The sequence below is a fragment of the Apodemus sylvaticus genome, chromosome 15, assembly GCF_947179515.1.
Source record: "Apodemus sylvaticus chromosome 15, mApoSyl1.1, whole genome shotgun sequence".
Lineage (NCBI taxonomy): Eukaryota > Metazoa > Chordata > Mammalia > Rodentia > Muridae > Apodemus > Apodemus sylvaticus.
This window is the reverse complement of record NC_067486.1, coordinates 64,514,607-64,540,098: the sequence shown is the minus strand read 5'-3', so window position 1 is coordinate 64,540,098 and position 25,492 is coordinate 64,514,607. Positions and strand designations below refer to the sequence as shown.

The window sequence follows — 25,492 nt, the reverse complement described above, 5'->3', positions numbered from 1 at the left end:
TTTGTTTTTATTTTTTTGGATTTGGTTTTTTTTTTTTTTTTTTCGAGACAGGGTGTCTCTGTATAACCCTGGCTGTCCTGGAACTCACTCTGTAGACCAGTCTGGCCTGGAACTCAGAAATCCGCCTGCCTCTGCCTCCCAGAGTGCTGGGATTACAGGCACGTGCCACCACTGCCCGGCTAGTGTAATATATTATTATTAAAATAAAAACAAAAAGTACATCTCAGTAGACATAGAAAAAGACTTGACAAAAATCCAAATTCCTTCAGCAGTAGAAGCACTCACGTAGGAATAGAAAAAGGAGCTTTTCAACACGGTAGAGCACACCCATGGGAAGCAGATGGTTTAGTGGTTAAGAGCACTTCCTGGGCTCAGTGTTAAAAACTAAGCTCACAGCCGGCAGGTGGTGGCATACGCCTGTAATCCCAGCACTTGGGAGGCAGGGGCAGGTGGATTTCTGAGTTTGAGGCCAGCCTGGTCTACAGAGTGAGTCCCAGGACAGCCAGGGCTATACAGAGAAACCCTGTCTCAAAGTAAGCTCATGAGCTGGAGAGGTGGCTCAGCAGCTAAGAGCACTGACTGCTCTTCCGAAGGTCCTGAGTTCAAATCCCAGCAACCACATGGTGGCTTACAACCATCCGTAATGAGATCTGAAGCCCTCTTCTGGGGTCTCTGAAGACAGCTACTTACATATAATAAATAAATAAATCTTAAAAAAAAAAAAAGCTAAGCTCACACTAAAAACATAAGAGCATTTTCTGCACGTTTAGAGGACCTTAGTTTAGTTCCCAGTACTCAAAACCCCTTGTAACTCTAGCTCTTTGAGTTTTGATGCCCTTGTCTGGACTTTGTGGGCACCCAAGTACCATAACATACACTCACACAAGCACAATAACACACATAGAAGTTAAAAAACAGCTGGGCGGTGGTGGCGCATGCCTGTAATCCCAGTACTTTGGGAGGCAGAGGCAGGCGGATTTCTGGGTTCAAAGCAGCCTGGTCTACAGAGTGAGTTCCAGGACAGCCAGGGCTATACAGAGAAACCCTGTCTTGAAAAAAACCAAGTCAAAAAAAAAAAAAGTTAAAAAACAAAATTTTAAAGAAATACTTTCTTGGGTAATGTCATGCTTAATGGCTGCCTCCCTTGAATGTCTGTTTCCTATTTATGTCGAGCTTTGTATTGACAGCTTTAACCAGAAAAGCTAAGACATAAAGGGATCAAGATTAGTAAATATAAGTTAAGTGAGCTCTGTAGGAAATGATCTTGTATGTCCACTGAAATACCATCAACACTAACAGTGCAGCAATATTGAAGGATATTTTACATTGGTATGAAGACTCATTTGAAAATGGGTGTGGTGATCCATGCCCAGGACCCAGTCTTTAGGAGGTAGAGTTTGAGGCTAATTTGTGCTACCTCAAGCACTGTCCGCAAAAACAAAAACTGGGTGTGGTGGCACACGCCTGTAATCCCAGCACTTGGGAAGCAAAGGTAGGCAGATTTCTGAGTTTGAGGCCAGCCTGGTCTACAGAGTGAGTTTCAGGGCAGCCAGGACTACACAGAGAAACCCTGTCTCGAAAAACAAAAACTAAACAAAAACAAAACAAAACAAAAGCAGATCAGCAAACAATCCAACTAAGCAAAACCCCAGAAGTTATTTCTGTAGGCACATGATGGGAAACCTAAAATAAAATTAAAATTTGATTCACTAGGACAAAAAATGAAAAATACTTAGGAATATGCTTAGCAAAAGAAATTAAAATTTATACTCAAAATAGTGTATAAATATTCTATGGGGAGCTGGAGAGATGACTCAGCAGTCCAGAGCACTTGTTCTTGCAGAAGACCTGGGTTTGCTTCCCAGCACTTACATAGTGGCTCACAATTGTCTGTAACTTGAGTTCCAAGGTATCCAACCCCCCTCTTCTGGTTTCCCTATAGGCACCAGGCATGTACATGGTGCACATCCATACAAATAGACACATACACAAACACTGAAATAAAGATTAAAAAATTACCATTAGAAAAATCAAAACTATAAATAGAAAATTAATGTGCTAACTAAACTGGAATGTTTAACTTGTTATGGTGGCATTCATTACATACATTCTATACATTCATTACAGTTCTGTTAGAATCTGAGCTGATTTGTAGAACTTGACAGACTGGTTCTGAAAATTGAGGTGGCAGTCTTTTAAGAGAACATAAGGAGGAATGAATGAATATGCCTTCTTGTTCTAAAACGTACATAAGACATTGATAATTCAAAGAGCAATTGAATAGAATTGAAAGGCATAAAACTAAACTATATGTATATATATGACAAACTAGTTTATTAGCAAGAGTGCTGTCAGGCAGCTATATGCTTCACAAGCAACAAAAATTCATTTCTCATGGTTCTGGGATGCCAGAAGGACAAGGCCAAGGTTCTGGCACATTTAACCTTTGGCAAGAGGTTGTGTCGTAGTTCATAGATGTTTGTCTTTTCACTTGACAGAAGGGACAAGTAAACCCTGTTTCATGCCTTTCTGACATAGAATTTCTGTAGCCCTGGCTTTCTTGCAATAAAATATGCAGACCAGACTGGCCTGAACTCAGAGATCTACCTGCTCATGCTTCTCGACTGCCATGCACACCTGGTCATGTGTTTCGTCTGCTATCATGACCAAATCACATTGGACTCATCTCATACTGGGACTTAGGATTTCTTATATAAATTTTGGGCAGTCACAAGCATGCATTTTATAGCAAGTGCCAACCAAGATCATTCAAAGATCACCAAATACCATATGGAACATTGTATAGGCATGCAAAAGAATGAAGTTCAATTTTGACTGCATATCATGTGCAAACATTAACTTAGATACATACTTAGATAATAATTGTGAAATCTGTTAACTTGAAATGGACCACTATAAGAGAAAACCAGTATAAAACACTTAGGAACATAAGGTTAAGGGTTTCTACATATGACATCAAAAGCATGAATAAGAAAAGAAATAAATTAGACTTTTCATTAAAGTGAATATGTAAAAATGTGTATGAATGTTTTGCCTGCATGTATGTCTGTAACCATGTGGGTGCTTGGTGCCCTTGGAAGTCAGAAGAGGGCTTCAGATGGACTGGAGTTGGAGCTGTGGGCACTAGTCACTATGTGGTGCTGAGTACCAAACCCAGGTCCTTTGCAAGAATAGCAGCAGCTCTTAACCACTGAACTATCTATCTATCCAGAAATATAAGATTTTAAAAGTTTTATCTATAATGTATAAAGAACAGACAAAAAACTCTTAAAACTCAGGAATGTAAAGACAAGAAACCCAATATAAAAATAAAGGATCTAAAAGGTACATACTTAGATAATAATTGTGAAATCAGTTGTACTTCATTAGTCATCGGAAGATTACAAGTCAAAACCATGAGATACTACTTTATACATATTAGGATGATTAAATTAAAGAAGTTTTATTAGCTAGGATGTAGAAAATTGCAATTCACATGAAGGATGGCATATAAAATGATAAGGCCACTTCAGAAAGCAGTTGACAGTTTTTCAGGGGATTAAAATAGAATTACTGTGACCCACAAGACCACTCATAACTATACATGCACAAGAAATGAAAATATATCTATACAAAAACCTTCTTCATAAATGTTTATAGAAGCTAAAATGTTCATATTAGCCAAAGAGTCGAAATAACCCAAATATCCCTTAGCTGATGAAAGATAAGTATTATTGTTATAGACATATACAATGGAATATTAGCCATAGAAAAGAGTATAATATTGATAATTTGCTACAATGAAAATCTTAAAAGCATTAGGTTAAATGAAGCCTGTCAAAAAAGATTGCATGCCACATGATTCTATTATCTTTTTTTTTTTTTTTTTTTTTTATTTGGTTTTTTTGAGACAGGGTTTCTCTGTATAGCCCTGGCTGTCCTGGAACTCACTTGGTAGACCAGGCTGGCCTCAAACTCAGAAATCTGCCTGCCTCTGCCTCCCAGAGTGCTGGGATTACAGGCGTATGCCACCACCGCCCGGCCACATGATTCTATTATAAATTGTCTAAAATAAATAGTTACAGCTTTCTTTCTAAGGTGATAAAATACTCAAGTTCAATCTGGTGATGCTTGTACATGTCCATTAAGGTAGTAAGAACTGTTGAGTTGAATATTTTAATAAAGCTATTAGAAATAAAATGGGACTGTGAGATAGACTGTGGGGTAAGATGCTTGCCACTAAGCCTGGCAGCCCAAGTTCCATCTGCTAGGCTGATTGACCTCCATACAGTATGCTGGTATCCTTCCTTCCAATAAACAAATAGAATAAAATATGAAAATAACATTTTTGGTGAGCCTTGGTATGTGTATATATAATATACATGTATGTGTGTATTTATGTATGTAGGTATGTTAAAGCAGAGTTCATTGAATAATAAAAACTTTAAAAACTCATCTGTTTTATCTCTTTTCTTCTAGAAATCATGTCCACACCAGGAAAAGAGAACTTTCGCCTGAAAAGTTATAAGAACAAATCTCTGAATCCTGATGAGATGCGCAGGAGGAGGGAGGAGGAAGGACTGCAGTTACGGAAGCAGAAAAGAGAAGAACAGGTAAGCCTGTGATGCTTCATTCTCAACTGTCAGTTTCCTCTAAAAGTCCAGTGTGCTGTGATTTGCATGTATTACTGAAGTCTCATGATAGAGCATTGCCTCTTGTTACAAAATATTCCTGAATTTTGAAGATAAACAAAGTTTGGGAGTTCATGGACTTCAGAAATCCCTATCTTAACCTGAGTGATTGTGCTGTGGCTGCTTCATGTCTCTGTACAGTTCTAATGCCTAATGTTTTGAAGTAAACTTTCAGGGATACAAGTTTTCTTTTCTCAGTGTATTTTATCCAAAAGGACATTTTGGTTAATGCTTTTAGAATAATAGAATTATTATTGTTGTTGCTGTTGTGTGTGCATGATGTTTGTGTGGCAGGGTAGGAGTAGACATGCTGGAGCCAAGGATGTATGTGGAAGTCAGAGGACAACTTAGGAGAGTTGATTCTCTGCCATGTGGGTCACAGGGTGGTAGTACGTGCCATTGAGCCATCTCATGGGTGCAAAACAAAACTTGGGATAACAGTTGGTTTAGTAGGTAAACACTTATTTTTCTTTGCAGCCTTGTGTCACCTTACTGATTCTTAACTTTTTTTCATGTTTCATGAAAAAAGCTTATTCATGTTTCAGTTCTGTTATAAAATTTCCATAATTTTGCTTATTTATTTAACTGCTAAAAAGCAGAAGCTCAACATCCATAGTGTATAAATTGAAAAATATGACCATACTTTTGACTAAAAGTATTTGTGGTTATAATTGGAAGTTTACCGTATTTATTGTATAAAAATCTGAAATTGTGCTAGGGCTTTAATTTTCTGGAATATTACTCTATTTAAAATCTTAGCTTTGAGGGCTGGAGAGATGGCTCAGGGGTTAAGGGCACTGGCTCTCCTTCCAAAAGTCCTGAGTTCAATTTCCAGCTAACACATGGTGACTCACAACCATCTGTAGTAGGATCCGATGCCTTCTGCTGGTGTGTCTGAAGACAGTACACTCATACATAAAAATAAATAAATCTTAAAAAAAATCTTATCTTTGAGCCAAGTATGGTGGTATATACCTTTAATCTCAGTACTTGGGAAGCAGGAAGAGGTGGATATTTTTAAGTTGGTGGCCAGCTTAGTCTTCAGAGGAGATCTAGGTCCTCTTCCTAAGAAAACTAAACTTTGTCGTGTCATAAATTCTGTTTTGTATGGATAAACAGGTAAAACTAGTACTTAAAACTTGGTTTGTAAGATAGTGGAGATTAGGAAAATGGGAATCATTTGGTACAGTTGATCCCACATAACTGCTTTGTTATTTATCTGGGAAAGTCACTGGCTTGTGCCAACAGTTAGGTCTGAGTGAAGTGGGGCAAGCATTTGGTATTGCCAAGAACAAAGTGTTAGCTGCATCTTAGTGCCATCCTTCTAGTAGAGTAGGTATAGTGTATAAATGACCCTGTCTAGTTCTCAGACAGTTGAAACTAAACATTTTCCTGAACAGAAAGAACCTATTTTATGTTTACTGAATTACAGATTACTGATTGATGTGATTCAGTTGTAGAATATTGCTATAAAGTTCATAAAAAAAAAGTGATACAAAATGAAAGCTTGTTTGACACTTTTGGTTACAAGAGATATCTTCTGGAATAACAGGTTGATAAAAACTGGACTATTGGTGTTTCCTATCAATTGGCTTTGCTGATGAGTCCAGGTAACCTGTTCTGTATTTGGTAATCCTACATATATACAGAGCATGATTGTCTGGGCAGTTAAACTTTCTTTTTGCAATCCTACTTTGTAAGTGATTGGCACACATAGTAGGGGAAGCCAAATAGTATTAAAATACTTGATAATTAATGAGCAGTTTCCAAGGTAAGGTGATTTTAACTCTTGTGGGTATTAAATTTCTGAGTAATTTCTATATATTTATTGGTGAGTTTAAAATGTCTACTGATGTTCCTTTGTGGTAGGTTCTTATAGCCACATCCTTTCCATTAGTTTCTACTAGTACAGTTGTATTCCTGTGTGTATGCAAATATCCATCATGGATTAAGTAGCTACATTTTCTTTTATGACCTTTGTTTGTTTGTTTTTTCTGGAGTTTTCATTCTTTTTATTTATTTTTTTTAAGATTTATTTTATATGTGAGTACACTGTTACTGTCTTCACACACACCAGAAGAGGGCGTTGGATACCACTTACAGATGGTTGTGAGCCACCATGTAGTTGCTGGGAATTGAACTCAGGACCTCTGGAAGTACACTTGGTGCTCTTAACTGTTGAGCCATCTCTCCAGCCCTCTTCTTTTTTTCCTTTTTTAAGATTCATTTATTTATATGTTATGTATGGGGTATTTCTTCTGCATGTATGTATGCATGCACATTATGTGCATGCAGTGCCCATGGAGGCAAGAAGAGGAAGCCCGATCTGGGAACTGTGAGTCACACTGTGGGAGCTATGAACTTGGGGTGGCTGGTCCTCTGCAAGAACAACGGATCCTCTTAACCACTGAGCCATCTCTCCATCCCTTTAAAAAATATTTTATTTCTGCATTTCACACGTGTTTTGTCTCTATGTCTGTATACTCTGTATGTGCATGGTACCTGTGGAAGACAGTAGAGGATCAATTAGATCCCCTGGAACTAGAATTAGAGATGGTTGTTAACCACTAGGTAGGTGCTCAGAATTGAACCTAGGTCCTCTGGAAGAGCAGCAGTGTTCTTATCCACTGATATAATCTCTCCAGCAAACCTCCCTCCCCCATGTGTTTAAAAAAAAAAAAACACTTTTTTTTAGCTTTCTTTAACTTTCTAACGTTTAGTCATTCCCTTGTATAGCTAGATTATTCATTTGTTTTCTTTATGAGACAGACAGGTCTCACTCTTTAGCTTTGGCTGTCCTGGAGCTTGTTGTGTAGACCAGGCTAGCCTCCTACCTCTGATACCTCTAATTCTGGTACTAAATGCATATATTACTATGTCCTGTTAATTTTTAATTTTAGCTTATGATTTTTAGTTTAATTTTGTATTTGCAAACTTTTCAGATAACTTTTTGGCTTTAGTACTTTTTTTGTGTGTGGGAATCCTTCCCCAATATAATTTTTTTTCTCTTGGATCAGTTAATATTGCTTATCCTGTTGACTTACTGTGTAGCTATTGTACTGAGACTTCTTTACTGGAAATTTCTTCTTTTTCTTATAATGATCCTTTATCCTTAATCTTATGTGTTTTCTAGAGCAGTGGTTCTCAACTATCTTAATGTTGCCACCCTTTAATACAATTCCTTATGTTGTGGTGACCTCTAACCATATAATTATTTTTATTTATTTATTTATTTATTTATTTATTTATTTATTATATGTAAGTACACTGTAGCTGTTTTCAGACATGGGAAGAGGGCCTCAGATCTCTTTTCGGGTGGTTGTGAGCCACCATGTGGTTGCTGGGATTTGAACTCATGACCTTTGGAAGACCAGTCGGTGCTCTTACCCACTGAGCCATCTCCAGCCCCACCATATAATTATTTTGTCACCACTTCATAACTGCAATTTTGCTACTGTTATGAATCATAATGTAAATATTTGTTATTATGGACTTAGGTGACCCCTGTGAAAGGGTCCTTTTACCCCAAAGTGGTCGAGACTCACAGGTGAGAATGGCTTTTCTAGAAGCATTAACTCCCTCCTCTTGCTACACTTGATCTTAGCCAAAAGGCCAAGAAGCGATATCCCCCTCTTCTTGCTGAAGTGAGTCGTATAGTAGATTTTTTGTCCTGACCCACAGGACAGTTTGCAAAATTTTATTGACTATACAAGGAAAATTAGTATGTTAATTTTTTGTTGTAAATGACTATACACCTCTAAATTAGTGAACTGAACCAATTAATACTTTGAAGTGTGGGTAATAGTTAACTTTTGAGTGTTTGCTATATCAGGTACCATTTTAAGCATTTTTGTGGAGGAGGTCTCCTTGTGTAGCTCTGGCTCACCAGGCTAGCCTTGAACTCACAAAGATCTACAAGCTTCTATCTCCTGAGTGTCCAGTCCCATTCTAAGCATTTTATGAATTGCTTATCCTTTATCCTTGCATAGGTGGTTGACATCACCTGAACCAGTAATGTTGAAAGTGTGTTCTGTAGAGCTTCAGGTTCTAGCTGCACCTGTCTCCTTGACTTTGCAAACTATTGAGCTGATTGTCCAGTATGGTGCCCACTTGTTACAATTAAGTTCAAATTATGATGAGTGGTACAAGCTTAGGAATAGGTTTTGAACACTTAGACAACATAAAGTATTGCCTCAGAAAATTAATGAGGCTTTAAAGGATATCTGGTCCATATAGTCTTCCATTGCTGTCACTGATTTCTAGAGCTGGGCAACCCTAGGACTATCCTGGAATGAAGTATTGGATCATTCTAATAGTGTCGTTGCCATTTTTTCCTGAAGAAACAAGTTTCTCTTGGTTAAGTTTATGCTCCTGAGTACTGGCATAGATAGTGGGGTAGTTCATTGGTTCGGTTGTAAGATTGTAGAGAAAGAAGTCTGAAGTCTTCCTCAACAAGGAAACACTAAAGACAGCACAAAGCTTTAGAACCAAAAAGGTGTTGAATTCCCTTGTTAAAAATAATAAGACTAACATTTGTCTGCTTTTCAGTTATTCAAGAGGAGAAATGTTGCTACAGCAGAAGAAGAAGCAGAAGAAGAAGTTATGTCTGATGGTGGCTTTCATGAGGCCCAGATAAATAACATGGAGATGGCACCAGTAAGTATGATAATAAAAAGAATACTTTTTTTTAACAGATTTATTTATTTCATGTTAGTACACTATTGCTCTCTTCAGATGCACCAGAAGAGGGCGTCGGATCCCATTACAGATGGTTGTGAGCCACCATGTGGTTGCTGGGATTTGAATTTAGGACCTCTGGAAGAGCAGTCAGTGCTCTTAACCGCTGAGCCACCTCTCCAGCCCCCTCCCTTTTTTGTTTTGTTTTGTTTAGACAGGGTTTCTCTGTGTAGCCCTGGCTGTCCTGGAACTCACTCTGTAGACCAGGCTGGCCTCGAACTCAGAAATCCACCTGCCTCTGCCTCCCAAGTGCTAGGATTAAAGGCCTGTGCAACCACCGCATGGCAAGTCTATATATTTTAAAGATATATTTATTATTTCATGTGTCTGCATGTCTGATAGTAGGTGTGTGCCTGATGCCCCTGGAGGCTGGAAGGAGGTGCTGAATTCCTTGGATTTAGAGTTATAGGTGGTTGTGAGTTGCCATGTTGGTGCTAAGAATTGAACCCAAGTACTCTGCAAGGATGGCAAGTGCTCTTAACCATCTGAACCATCTCTTCAACCCCCTATTTTGAACTGTTAATATAGTTAAAAAATCACACGCATACAGCCTTGTGGTGCTGGAGATTTAAGTCAGCCTTTCCAGGCTAGACAAATAGCATTGCTGCTGAGCTACACTTCAGCCCTGTGTATGGCTTTTTAAGTATTTGCCATTTCAGTCACCAAATATCTTCTCTTCCTGGTAGTCACTAATATTCATTATTTATTCATTATGAGAATCTCTGTGTGAGAAAACGTGGTGTGTGATACATTGTTTTTTATGTCACTACATAGCTCTACAGTTTACAAAAGAAGGTTCCTTTTAGATTTGACAGTCTAAATCCTTCTGGAATTTTTAATAGCTTGAAAGTTTTTAGAACATTTCGCTTCACAGAAAAACAGTAAAAGTAAAAAGCAAAAACCAAACTAAAACAGAATTATAAGATTCCCTTGTACTATTCTGGTTCCCTACATGTACAGCTTCTCCTTTTCTTAGCCCAGTCATCAGAGTGGCTCATTAGTGAGCTGCTGTTAACATACCTTCTTACCTGGAGCCTGAGGTTTGTTTATTTTTGTTTATTTTGTTTTGTTTTTTTGTTTTTTTTGGATTTGGTTTTTTTGAGACAGGGTTTCTCTGTATAGCCCTGGCTGTCCTGGAACTGCAGACCAGGCTGGCCTCAAACTCAGAAATCTGTCTGCCTCTGTCTCCCAGAGTGCTGGGATTACAGGCATGCACCACCACTGTCCGGCTTTTGGATCCTCTCTTAGTAGGATCATACACAGTTTTACTGTCTTGAAACTCCTCTGTTTATCCCTACCCACCAAAGCCACTGATTATTTTAGTCTCTCCATATAGTTTTGCCTCTGTCAGGACACCATGGTTAGAATTACATCTTGTGTAGTCTGTTGAGGTTGGCCTTTCAGTTGGTAATGTTGCATTTATGTTTCTTTCATATCTATGGCTGGCACCTTATTTCACTGGAACTGTACTCTTTTATGTCATTGTTTTCGAACTGTGCTTTCTGTGGTAAAATGGCATTTGAGTTTTATATTCTGACAAATCTTGAAGCATATGAGGCCTGAACTAATAGTTAGGGTTCATGTTTTTTTAACTTACTTGGGTAGAAATTTAGAGCGTGGTGGTGGCACATGCCTTTAACCTTCTAGCACTTGGGAGGCAAAGGCAGACAGATCTCTGGGAGTCTGAGGCCAGCCTGAATTCAAGGACAGTCAGGGTTACACAGAAAAACCCTGTCTCAACTCCCACCCCACCCTGTACCTCTACCTACCCCCAAAATAAAGAAACGTAGGTGAATGAACTCTGAACAGAGAGAAGCTTAAGTGTCCATGATGCAGCTTAGGTTGAAATTGGTACCCCGAGATGAAGTAATGATACCCTGACCAGTTACACCTGTTTTATAAAAATGAATTGAAAGAACTCCAAAATAAATCATAGACAACACAGGCTCACTAATGTATCATTCTGATCATATAACATCAAAACAGTTAAAAGTGAGAGATGAAAAGAAAATGGGTCCAAAGTTGTACATATGTCTCAAAATAAATTCAAGCCATATCCATACTACAAAATAAAACATATTCAGTGTAGACTACAATTTGGAAAATGGACTATTCTAATAATAGGAGGTCATTGTTAAACTAAGTATAAATGGGTAAAGATAGATAGACAGACAGACATAGGTGAGTGAGTGCTAAACCTATTTTATATATATAAAGCATATATATAATTAAGGAAGTATTTCAGAATGCTAATAGTATTTGTCTCTGACAGAGTAGTCATAATTATATCCACCCCAGTTTTCATTAGAAAACATTTGGAACAATTTTGTGTCTTATTATTTAACTTAGGAATTTGTGCATACCGGAAGAGCTCAGTGAGTGAGCTGCGTCCCAGCTCCACAAATGGTGCTGGGATCACCATGAATCAGATGAAACTGTATTAAGGGATTGTTGGTAAGATTTCTGTGGAAATGTTACAGTTTGCCTAGGCCAAGAGGGATTGGGTTTTCTCCAAACATAGAAATTGTGGCCGGGCTGTGGTGGCGCACACCTGTAATCCCAGCACTCTGGGAAGCAGAGGCAGGCAGATTTCTGAGTTTGAGGCCAGCCTGGTCTGCAGTTCCAGGATAGCCACGGCTATACAGAGAAACCCTGTCTCAAAAAAACCAAATCCAAAAAAAAAAAAAAAAAAAAAAAAAAAAATTGTGGCCAACATTTTAATCAATTTGTTAAATCTTCCTCAGGCCTTTAGAAGATCTGTCTGGTATATACCTTTAATCCCAGCACTCTGGAGGGGCAGGCAGGCAAATCTATGAGTTCAAGGCAAGCTAGGTCTACAGAGTGAGTTCTAGGCCAGGCAGAACGACACTGAAAAAAAAGTGTCCTTTTTTTCAGCAGCCTGTCCGTCTTTCCAACTACTAAAGGGGATACTAAGTGAGTGTAGTAGTGCTGCTTTTAAAAGCTGTCTCTTTGTGTGGGTACCTACTTGTATCTAAGGAGGCCAGAAATGAGCATCATATCCCCTGGAGTGGGAGTTACAGGTACTTGTAAGTATCCCTGTGAGTTCTAGGACCAGAACTTGAGCCTTTCTGCAAGAGCAATGTGTACTCTTAACTTCTTAGCCACTTCTTTAGAATATAGTATTCTAGATGTGTTTAGATGTGTATAGAGTTTATTGGAGAAAGAAACATGGAGAGGGGCTGGGAAAGGGAGGAAGGGAGGGGCTTTTATGATGGGAGCTAGCATCCAAGTACTTTGGAGGGCTGATCAGCAGGCTGGAATCTCAAGAAGTATTGTTGTAGTCTGAGACTGAATTCTTTCTCTCTCTTCTGGAAACGTCAGTCTAAAAGGCCTATAGCTAATTAAGTTGACCCCACAGTAGGAAAAGCAATCATAATCTGTTCTAGTTAGATGTCTTGATTTAAATACTAATCACATCTATACTTGAGAGTAACATTTAGCTTAATATTTGTCTAGGTAACCTGGTTGACACATAAAATTAGCTATCAGAATCGACTTCTTATTTATTAGGCATACATACACTTTTAAACCATATGGACCTTCAAACAGATAAGGAAGTCATGCTTAATCTAAAATGGTATAGCTTTTGTGTAACCAACCTTCTCCCTACAAGAGGATGCAAAAGTCTTTGTATAGTGTTGACTCTTCTTGATGTCCTGTAACTTAAATACCATGATATAAATTTGAAAATGAGGATATATAAAAAGGAAGAAAAAGAATAGTTGTTTACTGTATATAACACTATTACGTACGCATAGGTGTACATATTTTGCATATATGAAGACGTATATACTAACTTGTTTAACCAGGAATCAGACTCAATTTTTTAATTTGGCAGTGGTTAGAATCTGTGGTTTCTGCAAGATCACTACCATCTCCTTTACTAAGTATTAGTTGAACATTTCTTGCCTGACAGCCATCACTAGTAGTGATTATTGTGTATAGAAATTATGCTATCCTATTAATATGTTGGAAAAAATAAACACAAAAGACAGGGTTATTGGGTATCAAGAAGATTATATTAATCTCAGATATTAACAGATAACTAGGAAAACTACCTAATAATGATAGAGTGATATGTGATTAGATAAGCTGGGGCTGTGGAGTATCTTAGGTAGCAGAGTGCTTACCTGTAAAGAGACTTGGGTTCAGTCTCTGGTCTCACATAAATTGGGTCTAGTGGCCATGCCTATAACTTCAACTCTCAGGAATTGGTGGTAAGATCAGAAGTTTAAGGTTACCCTTGGCTAAATTGAAAGTTTGAGGCCAGCCCAAAATGCATGATAGCTGGTCTCAGAAATAAAAAGAATAGAAGAGAGTGACTGATATAATAGATATGTAGAACAGTTCCTTAGATTTAGAGGTCAGGAAAAAGAACTTTAAATGTTTGTATTTTCTGCATTTGAATGTTTTGTCTGTTTGAGGGCCTATACACTACTTGGGTTCCTGCTGCCCAGTGAGCCCAGAAGAAGAATGGCAGTTCCCCAGAACTGGAGGTGGTTGTCAGCCACCTTGTAGGTACTAGGACTTGAATCTGGGTCCTCAGGAAGAGCAGCCAGTACTCTTAACTGCTGAGCCATCTCTCTAATTCGGCCTTTACATTTTTTATATTTAGTTTTGATAGCAATAATAGCCATATGCTGAGCTAAATGAACAATGATAACATGTCTTCAGCATTTACTACTTCAATGGCTTTCTTACTACCAGTGCCTGCCTGCCTGCCTTTCTTTTAGCTTTTCTTTTTCTTTTTTCTTTTTCTTTCTCTTTTTCCTTTTCCTTTTTTCTTTTTCTTTTCTTTTTTTCTTTTTCTCTTTTAATGTTTTTTATTTTTTAAGGCAGGATTTCTCTGTAGCCCTGGCTGTCCTGGAACTCACTCTGTAGACCAGGCTGGCCTCAAAATCAGAAATCCACTTGCCTCTGCTTCCCTAGTGCTGGGAGTACTGACCTGTGCCACTACTGCCCAGCTATCATGAGGTTCTTAAAAATAGAGACACTCAGTATGCTCTTACACAGTTTTCCGTTTAAAGATTTTTATGTACTTGTATAACTTTTGAAAAATGTGTTATTAATTTGATAGCATTTTATGTTGTCTTTTACTGAACTAAGATTAATACTGTATTTGTTCTTTGTCTATGATCCAGGGGGGAGTCATTACCTCTGACATGACTGATATGATATTCTCAAATAGCCCAGAACAGCAGCTTTCTGCAACACAGAAATTTAGGAAACTACTTTCAAAAGGTAAGTCTCGAATACATTTCATCCTTTTCTAAACTATTTTTTGTCCATCATCTCTTTTCTACAGGGTTTCTCTGTGCTTTCTTTTGGAGTATGTTTTATAAGTAGAAATACTTCTTTTCTTATTTATGGGATCTTACCAGAAAGGAACATTACTTTCATTTGGGAATTGTCATATAAAAAAAACCTCATAGTAAGTAATTCTTATGCTGATTGAAGTTGAAAAGCTCTGTTTTTTATAAAAAAAATTACTTGAACGGTAATTACTGATTTTTTTTTTAAGATTTATTTATTTATTTTATGTATATGAGTACACTGCAGTTGTGCAGATGGTTGTGAGCTGTCCTGTAGTTGCTGGGAATTGAATTCAGGACCTCTGCTCGCTTTGGCCCAAACATTTGTTATTATATGTAAGTACACTGTAGCTGTCTTCAGACCTTCAGAAGAGCAGTCTGTTCTTAACTGCTGAGCCATCTCTCCAGCCCTGTAATTACTGATTTTAATGTTAGCATTTTACCACTGAAAGTTAAGTATAGATTTATTATGTAATAGGAAAAGTCCTTTTTGTGTAATTGGAATGAGTTGGTATATAGTACTTGTTAATCTGGGCAGGTAAAAATAATTCTGAGTAGTATTAGTGATAATAAATAGTGAATCATACTATTAAATTATGGTTATTTAAAGTATATCTTGATGATAACTGCATTTAAAAATTGGCCATCGTAATTTAACACACATGTAAGAAGTGGTATTTAGGACTGGAGAGGTGGCTGGGTGGTTAAGAGCACTTGCCGCTCTTCTAGAGGACCCAGGTTCAATTCTCAGCACCCACGTGGCAGCTCACAACTGTCCATAATTCCTGTTCCAGGCAAAACACCAATGCGCATAAGTAAATAAATACATCTTAAAAACAAAAGAAGTGGTATTTAGTATGACAGTTTAGTAAAATTCTGTGTCATGTCCGTTATTATCAAGGTGTTTCCATATAAAGGTATTTTATGACCATTGCTTTCCTACATGTCTTCTAGTTTGCCAGCTTCCTTCTTTAAAATATAATAACAGAATGTTTGCTCTAGATGTGTTTATTACTGAAATTGATGGCAAGAGATCTGCTTTCTTGTCCTGAGAAGACTATCTGTTCCAGTGTCAGTTAAGAGAACAGTAAAGGGTGTGGCATAGTTATGTATCTGACTTTTTTTAGCAAAGAAACTTTTCTTGAACTGTAGTTTTGAATAATACAGGTTTTTTGTTGTTTTGACAAAGCTTCTTGGTCAAAAGCAACTTGGGGCAAAGGGTTTATATGATTTAGTTAACTTTTTTATTGCTGTGCTAAAACTTTGTTTTGGAAGAATTTGTTTGGGTCTTACAGGTCTAGATGGTTAGAACCCATGATGATGGAGGGAGGAGTGTGCAGTAGGAGACTAGAGCAGTAGCTGAGAGTTCTCATCTCCAACCATAGAGAAGCACTTCATGTTCAACACTTCCTAATCCTTTCAATAGTCATTAACTTTGTACCAAGTGTTCATGTGTGCAATACATGGGAACTAAGTCACTGTAGCCTACAGCCCATTGTAGGAAGTAAAGGGGGAAATTGAAGGCAGGCCTGCTTTGCTATTGCACGCCAAAGAACACAATTCAAAAAAAGTGTGGCAGGTGTGCTATGGGCATCCTCTTGCTGGCTAGCAGGCAGGCTTGTTAGGGTCAACTTGCTTTCCCACACTGCTCAGGATCACCTTCCTAGAGAATAGTGCTGCGTATAATGTAATCAGGATTCTCATACATCAATTAGTAATCAAGATGCTCTCCAGTAGGTTAACTTGATGTAAGCAGTGTCAGTTGAAATTCTCTTACCAGATAATTCTAGGTTCTGTCTAGTTGATAGTTTAATCAGGACAATGAGCACAACAGAATTCTTGTTTTGTTTTGTTTTGTTTTTTTGTTTTTTGGAGACAGGGTTTCTCTGTGCAGCCCTGGCTGTCCTGGAACTCACTCTGTAGACCAGGCTGGCCTTAAACTCAGAAATCCACCTGCCTCTGCCTCCCAAGTGCTGAGATTAAAGGTGTGCGCCACCACCGCCTGACTCACAACAGAATTTTTCAAAACTGCCGTGGCTAGGCCATTAGGCTGATAAAGACTCTGGGCCCCAAGACTGCTGACGTTGAGTTTGATCTCTGGCACCCACATGGTGTGAGCCAACTCCGGTGGGTTATTCTGTGACCACCACACATGCACCATGCCATTGGATCTACATAGAGAGACAAACAGAAATAAATAAGTAAATTTTAAAATATGTACAAAAAATTTGTAGTTATTAAGATGGTTGTGGAATTGCCTGCCATTCTAGGAGGTTGAGGCGGGAATCTCAGAGTTTAAAGCTGACCTGAGTAGCATAGCAAGACTACATCTTAAAATACAAATAAAAACAATCAGCTTTAAAAGCTGACCTGGGTAGCATAGCAAGACCACATCTTAAAATACAAATAAAAACAATCAGCTGTTGTGGCTATGGAAGTAACTTAATTGTAGACTGCTTGCCTGCGATACACACAAGGCTGGGGTTTATCTCCTGTACTGACAACCAACCAACCATCCAACCAACCAACCAAAAGGTTGCTTTTATTTTGTTCTCCTTTTTTTTTAATACAATGTTTTTATAATTCAGAATATCATCTTGTTATGTTTGAGTGATTAAAAATGTTGAACCAAGCAAAGGACATGTTACCAAAACTCCTTCCTTCCAAATCAACATTAAACTAATCAAATCTTTTGCCATAACAAAAACATAGAGCTTTAATGTAGCACACAGGCTGGCCTGTAACTTGCCATGAGGATAATCTAAACTCCAAATCTGCCTCCACTTTTGGAGTGTTGGGATTATCGGTGTGAACCATGCCTGGTTTACCTTGTTTTACAATAAGGCTGGCTAAAGCTCTCCCTAGGTGATACTATTCTGTTTTCTGGCATTAAAAAATCTGAAATTATTGGTCTGATAATCTGATATTTTTTGTCTGTTCACCTAATAAGTATTTATTAAATGACAACTTATAGTTGTCATAAATCAAAATGAGTCTTAATTCTTGCTGTCTCTTTGTTGTTAGGGATGATATGAAATCCTGTAAGTGCATTAAGAATCTTGTCATCCAGGTTCTCTATGTAGAGACTGAATCCTCCTGTACTGGAGGAAAGTGTATCAGAATACTGATAATAGTTGTTGCTGTTGGATAGCAGTAGTTGTCCTTGGGTTTCCCCTGCTTTCTGAGTTTCCTTAAACAGCAAAATTTCTCAACCTATAGGTCGAAATGACCCCCTTTCACAGGGGTCGCATATCTAGATAAACTGCGTATCAGATATTTGCATTACGAGTCATAGCAGTAGCAGACTTTAGTTATGAAATAGCAATGAAATAATTATATCGTTAAGAATTTATCCCAACATGAAGAACTGTATTAAAGGGTCACAGCATTAGAAAGGTTGGGAATCACATTATTAGAGGCATTAATTTTAAGAATTCTTGGGACCTGGTGATGTGTCTCAGTGATCAAAATAATTTGCTTAGCATGTAAGATCCAGTGCTGAGGGTGCACACATGAGAGATTTCCCTTGAATTGCAAAAATGAATCAAAGGATTAATTCCTTCCTTTATTTTCAGGGTTAAAGCTTATGTTTTTGTGATATCTTTCAAGCCAAACTCAATTTTAGCCATTTTTGGGGGGCGGGGGTAGATTTTAATATGAGAGGTGGTCAGGGAATGAAGAGAGGGGTATTATGATTGATTTTGATCTGTAAAGTCATTATATTGAGATCTCTTATTTTATTTTATGGGGAAACAGAACCTAATCCTCCTATTGATGAAGTCATCAACACACCAGGAGTAGTGGCCAGATTTGTGGAGTTCCTCAAACGAAAAGAAAATTGTACATTGCAGGTGCGGATATTTTCATTTCTTGCTGTAGAACTTTGTTGTAGTAAAACTTTCTGTCTATGAGATATTTATTTTAATCTATATGAAGGCTTGTTTGTTTAAAGTGGTATTGGTGATAACTACCTTATAAACTGCTTGTATAAGTTTGTTACTAAGTAGGTCCTAGTTAATACTCACAGAATTTGTATCTTTCTTGAATTGTAGCAGTAGGAGTCTGCATAACAGGAGCCTATGCAAGCTGTGTTAAGTTTTGAGAGAGAGAAACAAGAGACACACTACTTGTTAGCCTTCTTGAGGTACACATAACATGGACTGGCCCAGAAACTCAGTAATCAGACCTGGTCTTAATTTACCCCCTTCTACACCAAAAGTTCTGACAAAGAAACTTTACCTTGAGAACTTTTTGTTTTAAGTTTGATCTTCTAATAATGTACAGAGAGTTTACCACCTTAGGAATGAATAATTTTTACAGTATAAAGGGCCAGCTGTCAAGCTCACAGTCTGGAATTCTAAAAATACTACTTTATTCCTCAGTAAAGTTAAAATTTTGCTACTATTTTGATTGTTCAGTAGCTGTACATCCTTGGTATGTGTAGGATTCCTTTAATATCTGAATTATTGACAAATACCTATAGCCCCTAAGTTCTCACCAAAGAAGGGCTCAGACCTTTTAAAGATACCCTGCAGCTATAAAATTTGGTTAAATCACAATAGATCACAAGATGGGAGAAATGCTTGCTAATAATAAGGCTAACTTTCTCCTTCTCTGTGTACTCATGACTGAGGCATTTTATAAATGGCATTCCATGTCCCAGTGTCCCAGGCTTCTTATTGGCTAAGCCATTGCCGATGACTCGATGCTTAATGCTTGTCTTGATATTGTCTCTCTTTCTGCTCCATCTTTCTCTTTATTTTACATCTTTATTACAGTGGTGAGTTTCTTCTAGAGGAGAAGGAAGAAATGCCGAAAAGGTAGAGTGCTTCTCTGTCCCATCAGTTTTTCTTCTCCAGTTTGACCTTTGCCAATCCCTATGTTTATTTGAATTAAGATTCTGTTTTGCTTGCTGCCTCCTGGATTATAATTCTGGTCTCCATTTTAAGTCCAGAATTGCCAGACAGTTGAAAAATTATGTTTACACTGAGAGCAAGGAAAGAGAGATTTTCTCAGAAAAAAGGAAATCCAGACAACCAACACTGCAGAGAACAGAGCCTGAGCCCCTAAGCAACCTGCCAAGAGAACCCTAGGGACCAAAAGAGGAGTTTACTGCAGTTTATCATTTGCAATGGTTCGTGGGAAAAGGGAGGTAGGGGAGATAGCTATTTTGTTAATTATAGAAATGTTGTGGCCCAGTTTCTGGGAATGAGTGTTGAACTGTTGAACAGTACCAGTTACACCATTAGATTGGCAGTTTTTAGTTTTTATTAGATTGTAGAGGCCTAGTAATACACTTAACAAAATAAGGCAGAATCTTCTAGACTTAAAATGATAAACCTGGAAAAACAAATCTCCCTATTTCTTACATTCTCTTGTACTTTATAAGCAGTATAGTATGTTCATATACAGTTCCCTTTCCTGGCTGACACTTATTAAGTCCTGTATCATTTTGTGATTCATAGTTGGTTAGAATTTAGGTGAGTGCTTTAAAAGTTCTGATCTGCTTTTATCTAAATTTCTAGATTCCACCCTGTCCAGACTAGTAATTAGGATCAAAGACTGAAATAATTCCTCTCAAGTTATCACTTCATACATTTTTGCCCTAACTTTCTAAGACTGAGAAGTAAACAGTCTAGTGTTTGTGGTGTCATCTCCCGCTTTCCTTCTGCATGTGTGAAGCACAGCATACTATTCTCTTTCTGGTGTGAGTACTGGGTAGCACCCATCACCGCTACAGCAGTACGAGAGTTAAGTATGTAAGGGAGACATACTTTCTCTGCTATGGCTTCAAATAAATAGATGTGCTCTGGAAAGCTTTGTGGCTTGAGGAGAGCACTAAATGTAAGATAGCATATTTATACCTGCCTGCTTTCTGGAGATGTGAGTAGTGTGTCTTTGGATAAAATTTTTGCCATTTCTCTTTCAGAAAGAGACTAGTAGTATGTGGCACAAAGGAAATTGGATGGTTCAGTAAATAATAAAGCCCAGGGCCACGTTTAATTTTTTTCATCCTATAGTTAAAGAATGGTAGTGAAAATCATTATCATTTTGTCTACTGAAGCCAGTAGAGTATCTCAAATAAGGGGGCTAAAACTACCTCTGTTTGGACATCACTACCCAGATATTCTCTTGCCATTCAAACTGGAGGTGAATTTGGGTAGAATCTAGGATTTTGGAATTAAGCAGTTACTTAGCTTAAGAGTATGGTCAAGCTTAGTGACTCCCTGTAACCTTTGGTGTGAGACTAGTCTGCTCTCTGAGATGTTCACTTGTTTGAGTTCAGGCCCAGCATCTTTATACTATCCTCTGCAGTGCTGAGACACTGTGTTACCAAACCTTCTATAAAAATATCTAGATATAATAAATTTTTTCCTGCTTCTAAACATTAGATGGCACCCTCTCCAAAAGTTGCAAATTTGAATAAGTTGACTTAGTTTTCCCTTTCTTGACTTCCTTGTCCCCTCTGGAAGCTTAGTATGATAAACTGCAGTAAGCGTCACCCTCTTCCCTCCATCTTCACTGATCTCCCTTTCCTGGAGGGTTGCTCAGATACCTCAGGTGCTCTTCTCTGCAGAGTTTGATAACCTGGGTTTATTTTTCTGATGTGAGCCTTTCTTTTCACTTGCTCTCCAGGTGAGCCTGGCATTTGCTAGGAACCAGAGTGGAACCGGCAAAGTGGCCAGCAACAGAGTCCTGATCCAAATGGAGAAAGGGAGCCAGGCGTACCTCAACCTGGAGTGGGAAACTTGATAGGAGGTCAGAAGTACTTCAGCTTTGGATTCTCATTTTCCTTATTATTAAAGGAACTGAGCAGCAGAAGGTAGAGACTCAGAAAGAGGACAGAGAGAAAACCTCAGACCTGAAAAACACAGATTGCAGTTGTAGCAATCAGTTCTTAGTTAGCAAGTTCCTGTGCAAAACATCAGTGGACAAGAGAAGGCTAAGGCTGTAATGATTTTGTTCATGTTTTATTACTTTTAGTGATAACATTTCTTAGATACTCCCTTTCACTTTTCAGGTTATTGTTCTTTGAGTTAATATAATTACTTAAGTAGTTATTATTGTTTCTTCACCATTAGTTCTGAGTTTTCCTGTTTGACGATCTCTTTTCAAGATCTCTTTCTGGTTGCATTCTAATCTAGCATCCAAGGCTGAAATCTTAAAAACAAAGCTTCCTATCTTAGTGAAGTAGAGCTTGTATGTAATACAGACGATGAGGAAATGGCATCTAGGTGGCTCACATCCAAGGTTAAAAAAATACTTACCTACATGTTACACACATTTGATAGTGGCTAACATTAGCAGGCTTAATTTCCTGAAGTGAGTTTTTCTCATTTCATCTCTCCTACACACATGACTGTATCTCATTTTAATAAATACCAAAACTACTTTTTAATTTTCATTCTGGAATGTTTTTTGCATTCAAAGATGGCTACCATCATGATTATGTAATGTATCTAATGGCACATTAGTTTTCTTTTCTTTTCTTTCTTTCTTTTTTTTTTTTTTAACATTAGCTTTCAAAGACATATCTCAGCCAGGCAGTGGTGGTGCACGCCTTTAATCCCAGCACTTGGGAGGCAGAGGCAGGCAGATTTCTGAGTTTGAGGCCAGCCTGGTCTACAGAGTGAGTTCCAGGACAGCCAGGGTTACACAGAGAAACCCTGTCTCAAAAAAACAACAACAAAACAACAACAACAAAAGCACATCTCTTATTTACCATTCATGTTCAGCTGTTGATCAGTTTTCCGTTTTTCTAATCATCATTGTAGTTCTGTTTTTCTGTTTTATTTATTTGAGTCGTTTTGAGTCGTTTTTTTGATTCTTATTTTTTCCAGAGACCTTTGATGTTAAATTCAGCTAGTTAGTAGTATGAATCCTGGTAACGGTTAATGTTTAAATTGATTTTTTTTTTTTGTTTTGTTTTGTTTTGGTTTGGTTTGGTTTTGGTTTTTTTCAAGACAGGGTTCCAGGGTTTCTCTGTAGCTTTGGCTGTCCTAGAACCAGACTGTCCTCAACTCAGAAATCCACCTACCTTTGCCTCCTGAGTGCTGGGATTAAAGGCATTTGCCACCACTTCCCGGCTTGAATTGAATTGAATTGAATTTTTTCCCACTGATAACTCTTTATCATGCTCTTTACGTAATCATCAAAATCTGACTGCAATAGTTTTTCTCTTAGATTTGTAGTATCTAGATAGGACTACTCTTTCCAGATCACTTTTCCTCAGAGTTTTGAACTCAATAGTAATCAGTAATTATTTTTGAACTTTAAGAAAAAATTATTTATGCATGTGAATACAAAGTTCTCTTCAGGCACACTAGTAGAGGACATCAGATCTCATTACAGATGGTTGTGAGCCACCATGTGGTTGCTGGGAGTTGAACTTAGTACCTCTGGAAGAGAGTGCTCTAAACCGGTGTGCCATCTCTCTAGCCACCCCAACGGGGTTTTTTTGGGGGGGGGGTGGGTCTTTGCGCTTGCCTTCTGATAGGACATTCTGCTACTTCCTTACATCATTTGACTGTGTTTTAACCAATTGCTTTTAAAAGATGTATTTATTTATTAAGTGTACAATGTTCTGTATGCATGTATGCCTGCGCACCAGAAGAGGCACCAGATCTCTTTATAGATGGTTATTAACTACTATGTGGTTGCTGGAGATTGAACTCAGGACCTCTGAAAGAGCAGACAGTGCTCTTAACCTTTGAGCTATCTCTTCAGCACCTAATCAATTAATTTTAAATAGTGAATTACATAAACTACATTTTAGGCAACCCTTCCTCTATAGGATTAATAATGTGGTATACTGTTTGAACTTTCCCTAGGTAGTAGAACTAAAAGCAAATGAAATATTTCTATGTATATGTTTCAAATAGATTAAAAATAGTTTGAACATTTCTTCAATTAATAATTTAGAGATAAATTTTTTAAGTCCCCCCCCCCCCCGTGATATTTCTGCTTTCATTTTTTACCCTCTTCCCCTGTCTTTATTGATGTAGTTGCATGTATGTAAGTCATATAGTCATATTAGCCAAATATTTCTGCTTTCAGAGTGTCTTTGACTGCTCTTTAGTTCTGGTGACTTTTCTGAACTATAGACAAAATCAAATTATCATACATAGATGTAACCCTTTACTGGTCCTTTACTCTTAAAAATAAGCAAACCAAAGATCCAGTAAGGGACAAGGAAAGACACACAGGCTTCTCTCACCTCATCTTTTTGTTTCTTCTGCTGTAAATTTACTATCAGTCACATGGATTTGTTCTGCTGCATCCAGTGACTGACAGCTTGGTTTTCCCTATGACAGTTGCCTTTTAATTGATATAAATCTTAGAGAAATATCCACTAGTATATTTTTGGTGACATGTAACTGATTTTTATTCAAAGTTATACCTCTAAATAGAAAGGTGACTTTTTTTCCTACTTCGTACACTATTCATTAAGGAATAGAAAATGGTAGAAGGAATTAACCTAAAATTCAGGGGTCTTGATTGAATATAGGGATATATTCATTTTTTGGATTTCTTAATGTTAAGCTAAAGAGAAAATTAGGGATCTCTAAAATTAGTACTATGCTCTGATTATTGAAAATAACTTCATTTCTGCTTACCAATGCTTCAATACTAGATTGACTTTTACTCTGTTCAACTCTGCCACCACCTCTTCGTCTTTCTCCTCCTTCCCCCCTTTTCTTTTTCTTATAAGAAACTTATCTTTAGCTGGTGGGCATAGTGGCACTTGTCTTTAATCCTAGCACTTGGGAGGCAGACTCAGGCAGACCTCTTTGATTTTAAGCCCTGTGTAGACTACATAAGAGAGTTCCAGGTCATTTCCATTTTCATCTAGGCCTGTCCACACAAGCTTATTAATGGTTTCTTTTTACTATTGAGAGATTACATGTATAATATATTAACTGTATTGAAGTATATTTGTCATTTTGTTCTTTTCATTAGAGATCATTCCCATCAACATGTGAAACACATTTTTTCCCCCTGTGGTTTCATGGTAACTATACATTGGTTTGAAATTTTAGATACCTTTGAATATTCCTTTATAGACTGAGGTATTCTGGAAATTATTTTAAATGAACATGGTATTTACAATATGCCAATAATAGTCCCAGTCCGATTCCAGACATTTTTTTTAATGTAACAAATATTGTATTGCTTTATGTAATTAACCTTCTAAATTGTAATAAGATTATAAAATTTACCTTTGTCTTTGTAGTTTGAATCAGCTTGGGTCTTGACAAATATTGCTTCAGGAAACTCTCTTCAGACTCGGAATGTGATTCAGGCAGGAGCCGTACCTATCTTCATCGAATTGCTAAGCTCAGAGTTTGAAGATGTTCAGGAGCAGGTAAGACCCCCATATCACACAGATGAGAGAGCTCACACTCTCCCAGTCATACCCAGCTTCACTTCGATTACTTCATCACAGTGATTTATAGCTGTTTAAATAGAAGGAAGAACTCTTCCAGTATTTCCCTTCCAACCCTGGTATTCCTGTAGCTTTCAGTTTTTTTTTTTTTTTTTAATTTTTGAAAGTGTACAGTATGGCATGTACACGTATGAAACCATTGTTTATTAAATCTTCATAAGTTTAATAAATATTTATTTTTATTTCGGTTATGTGCTTAGAATTTTTTATTAAAAGCAGCTTTAAGTACACTTATGATCTACCAAGTAAGCCATTTAAATACTTGTTCTGTGCAAAGGATCCTT

General features: G+C 37.6%; 1 protein-coding gene across 3 annotated transcripts in view; it reads left to right on the top strand.

The window, feature by feature from the left end:
• Kpna1 (karyopherin subunit alpha 1) overlaps positions 1-25,492 on the top strand; it is a 57,066-nt gene that overhangs the window by 11,178 nt on the left and 20,396 nt on the right. For all 3 annotated transcript variants that reach the window (XM_052158215.1, XM_052158217.1, XM_052158216.1), the window contains exons 2-6: positions 4,480-4,613; positions 9,240-9,347; positions 14,591-14,690; positions 18,518-18,612; positions 24,996-25,127. In XM_052158215.1, the coding sequence (XP_052014175.1) occupies positions 4,485-4,613; positions 9,240-9,347; positions 14,591-14,690; positions 18,518-18,612; positions 24,996-25,127 (564 nt within the window). In that variant the 5' untranslated portion in view covers positions 4,480-4,484. The remainder of the gene's footprint in view (positions 1-4,479; positions 4,614-9,239; positions 9,348-14,590; positions 14,691-18,517; positions 18,613-24,995; positions 25,128-25,492) is intronic.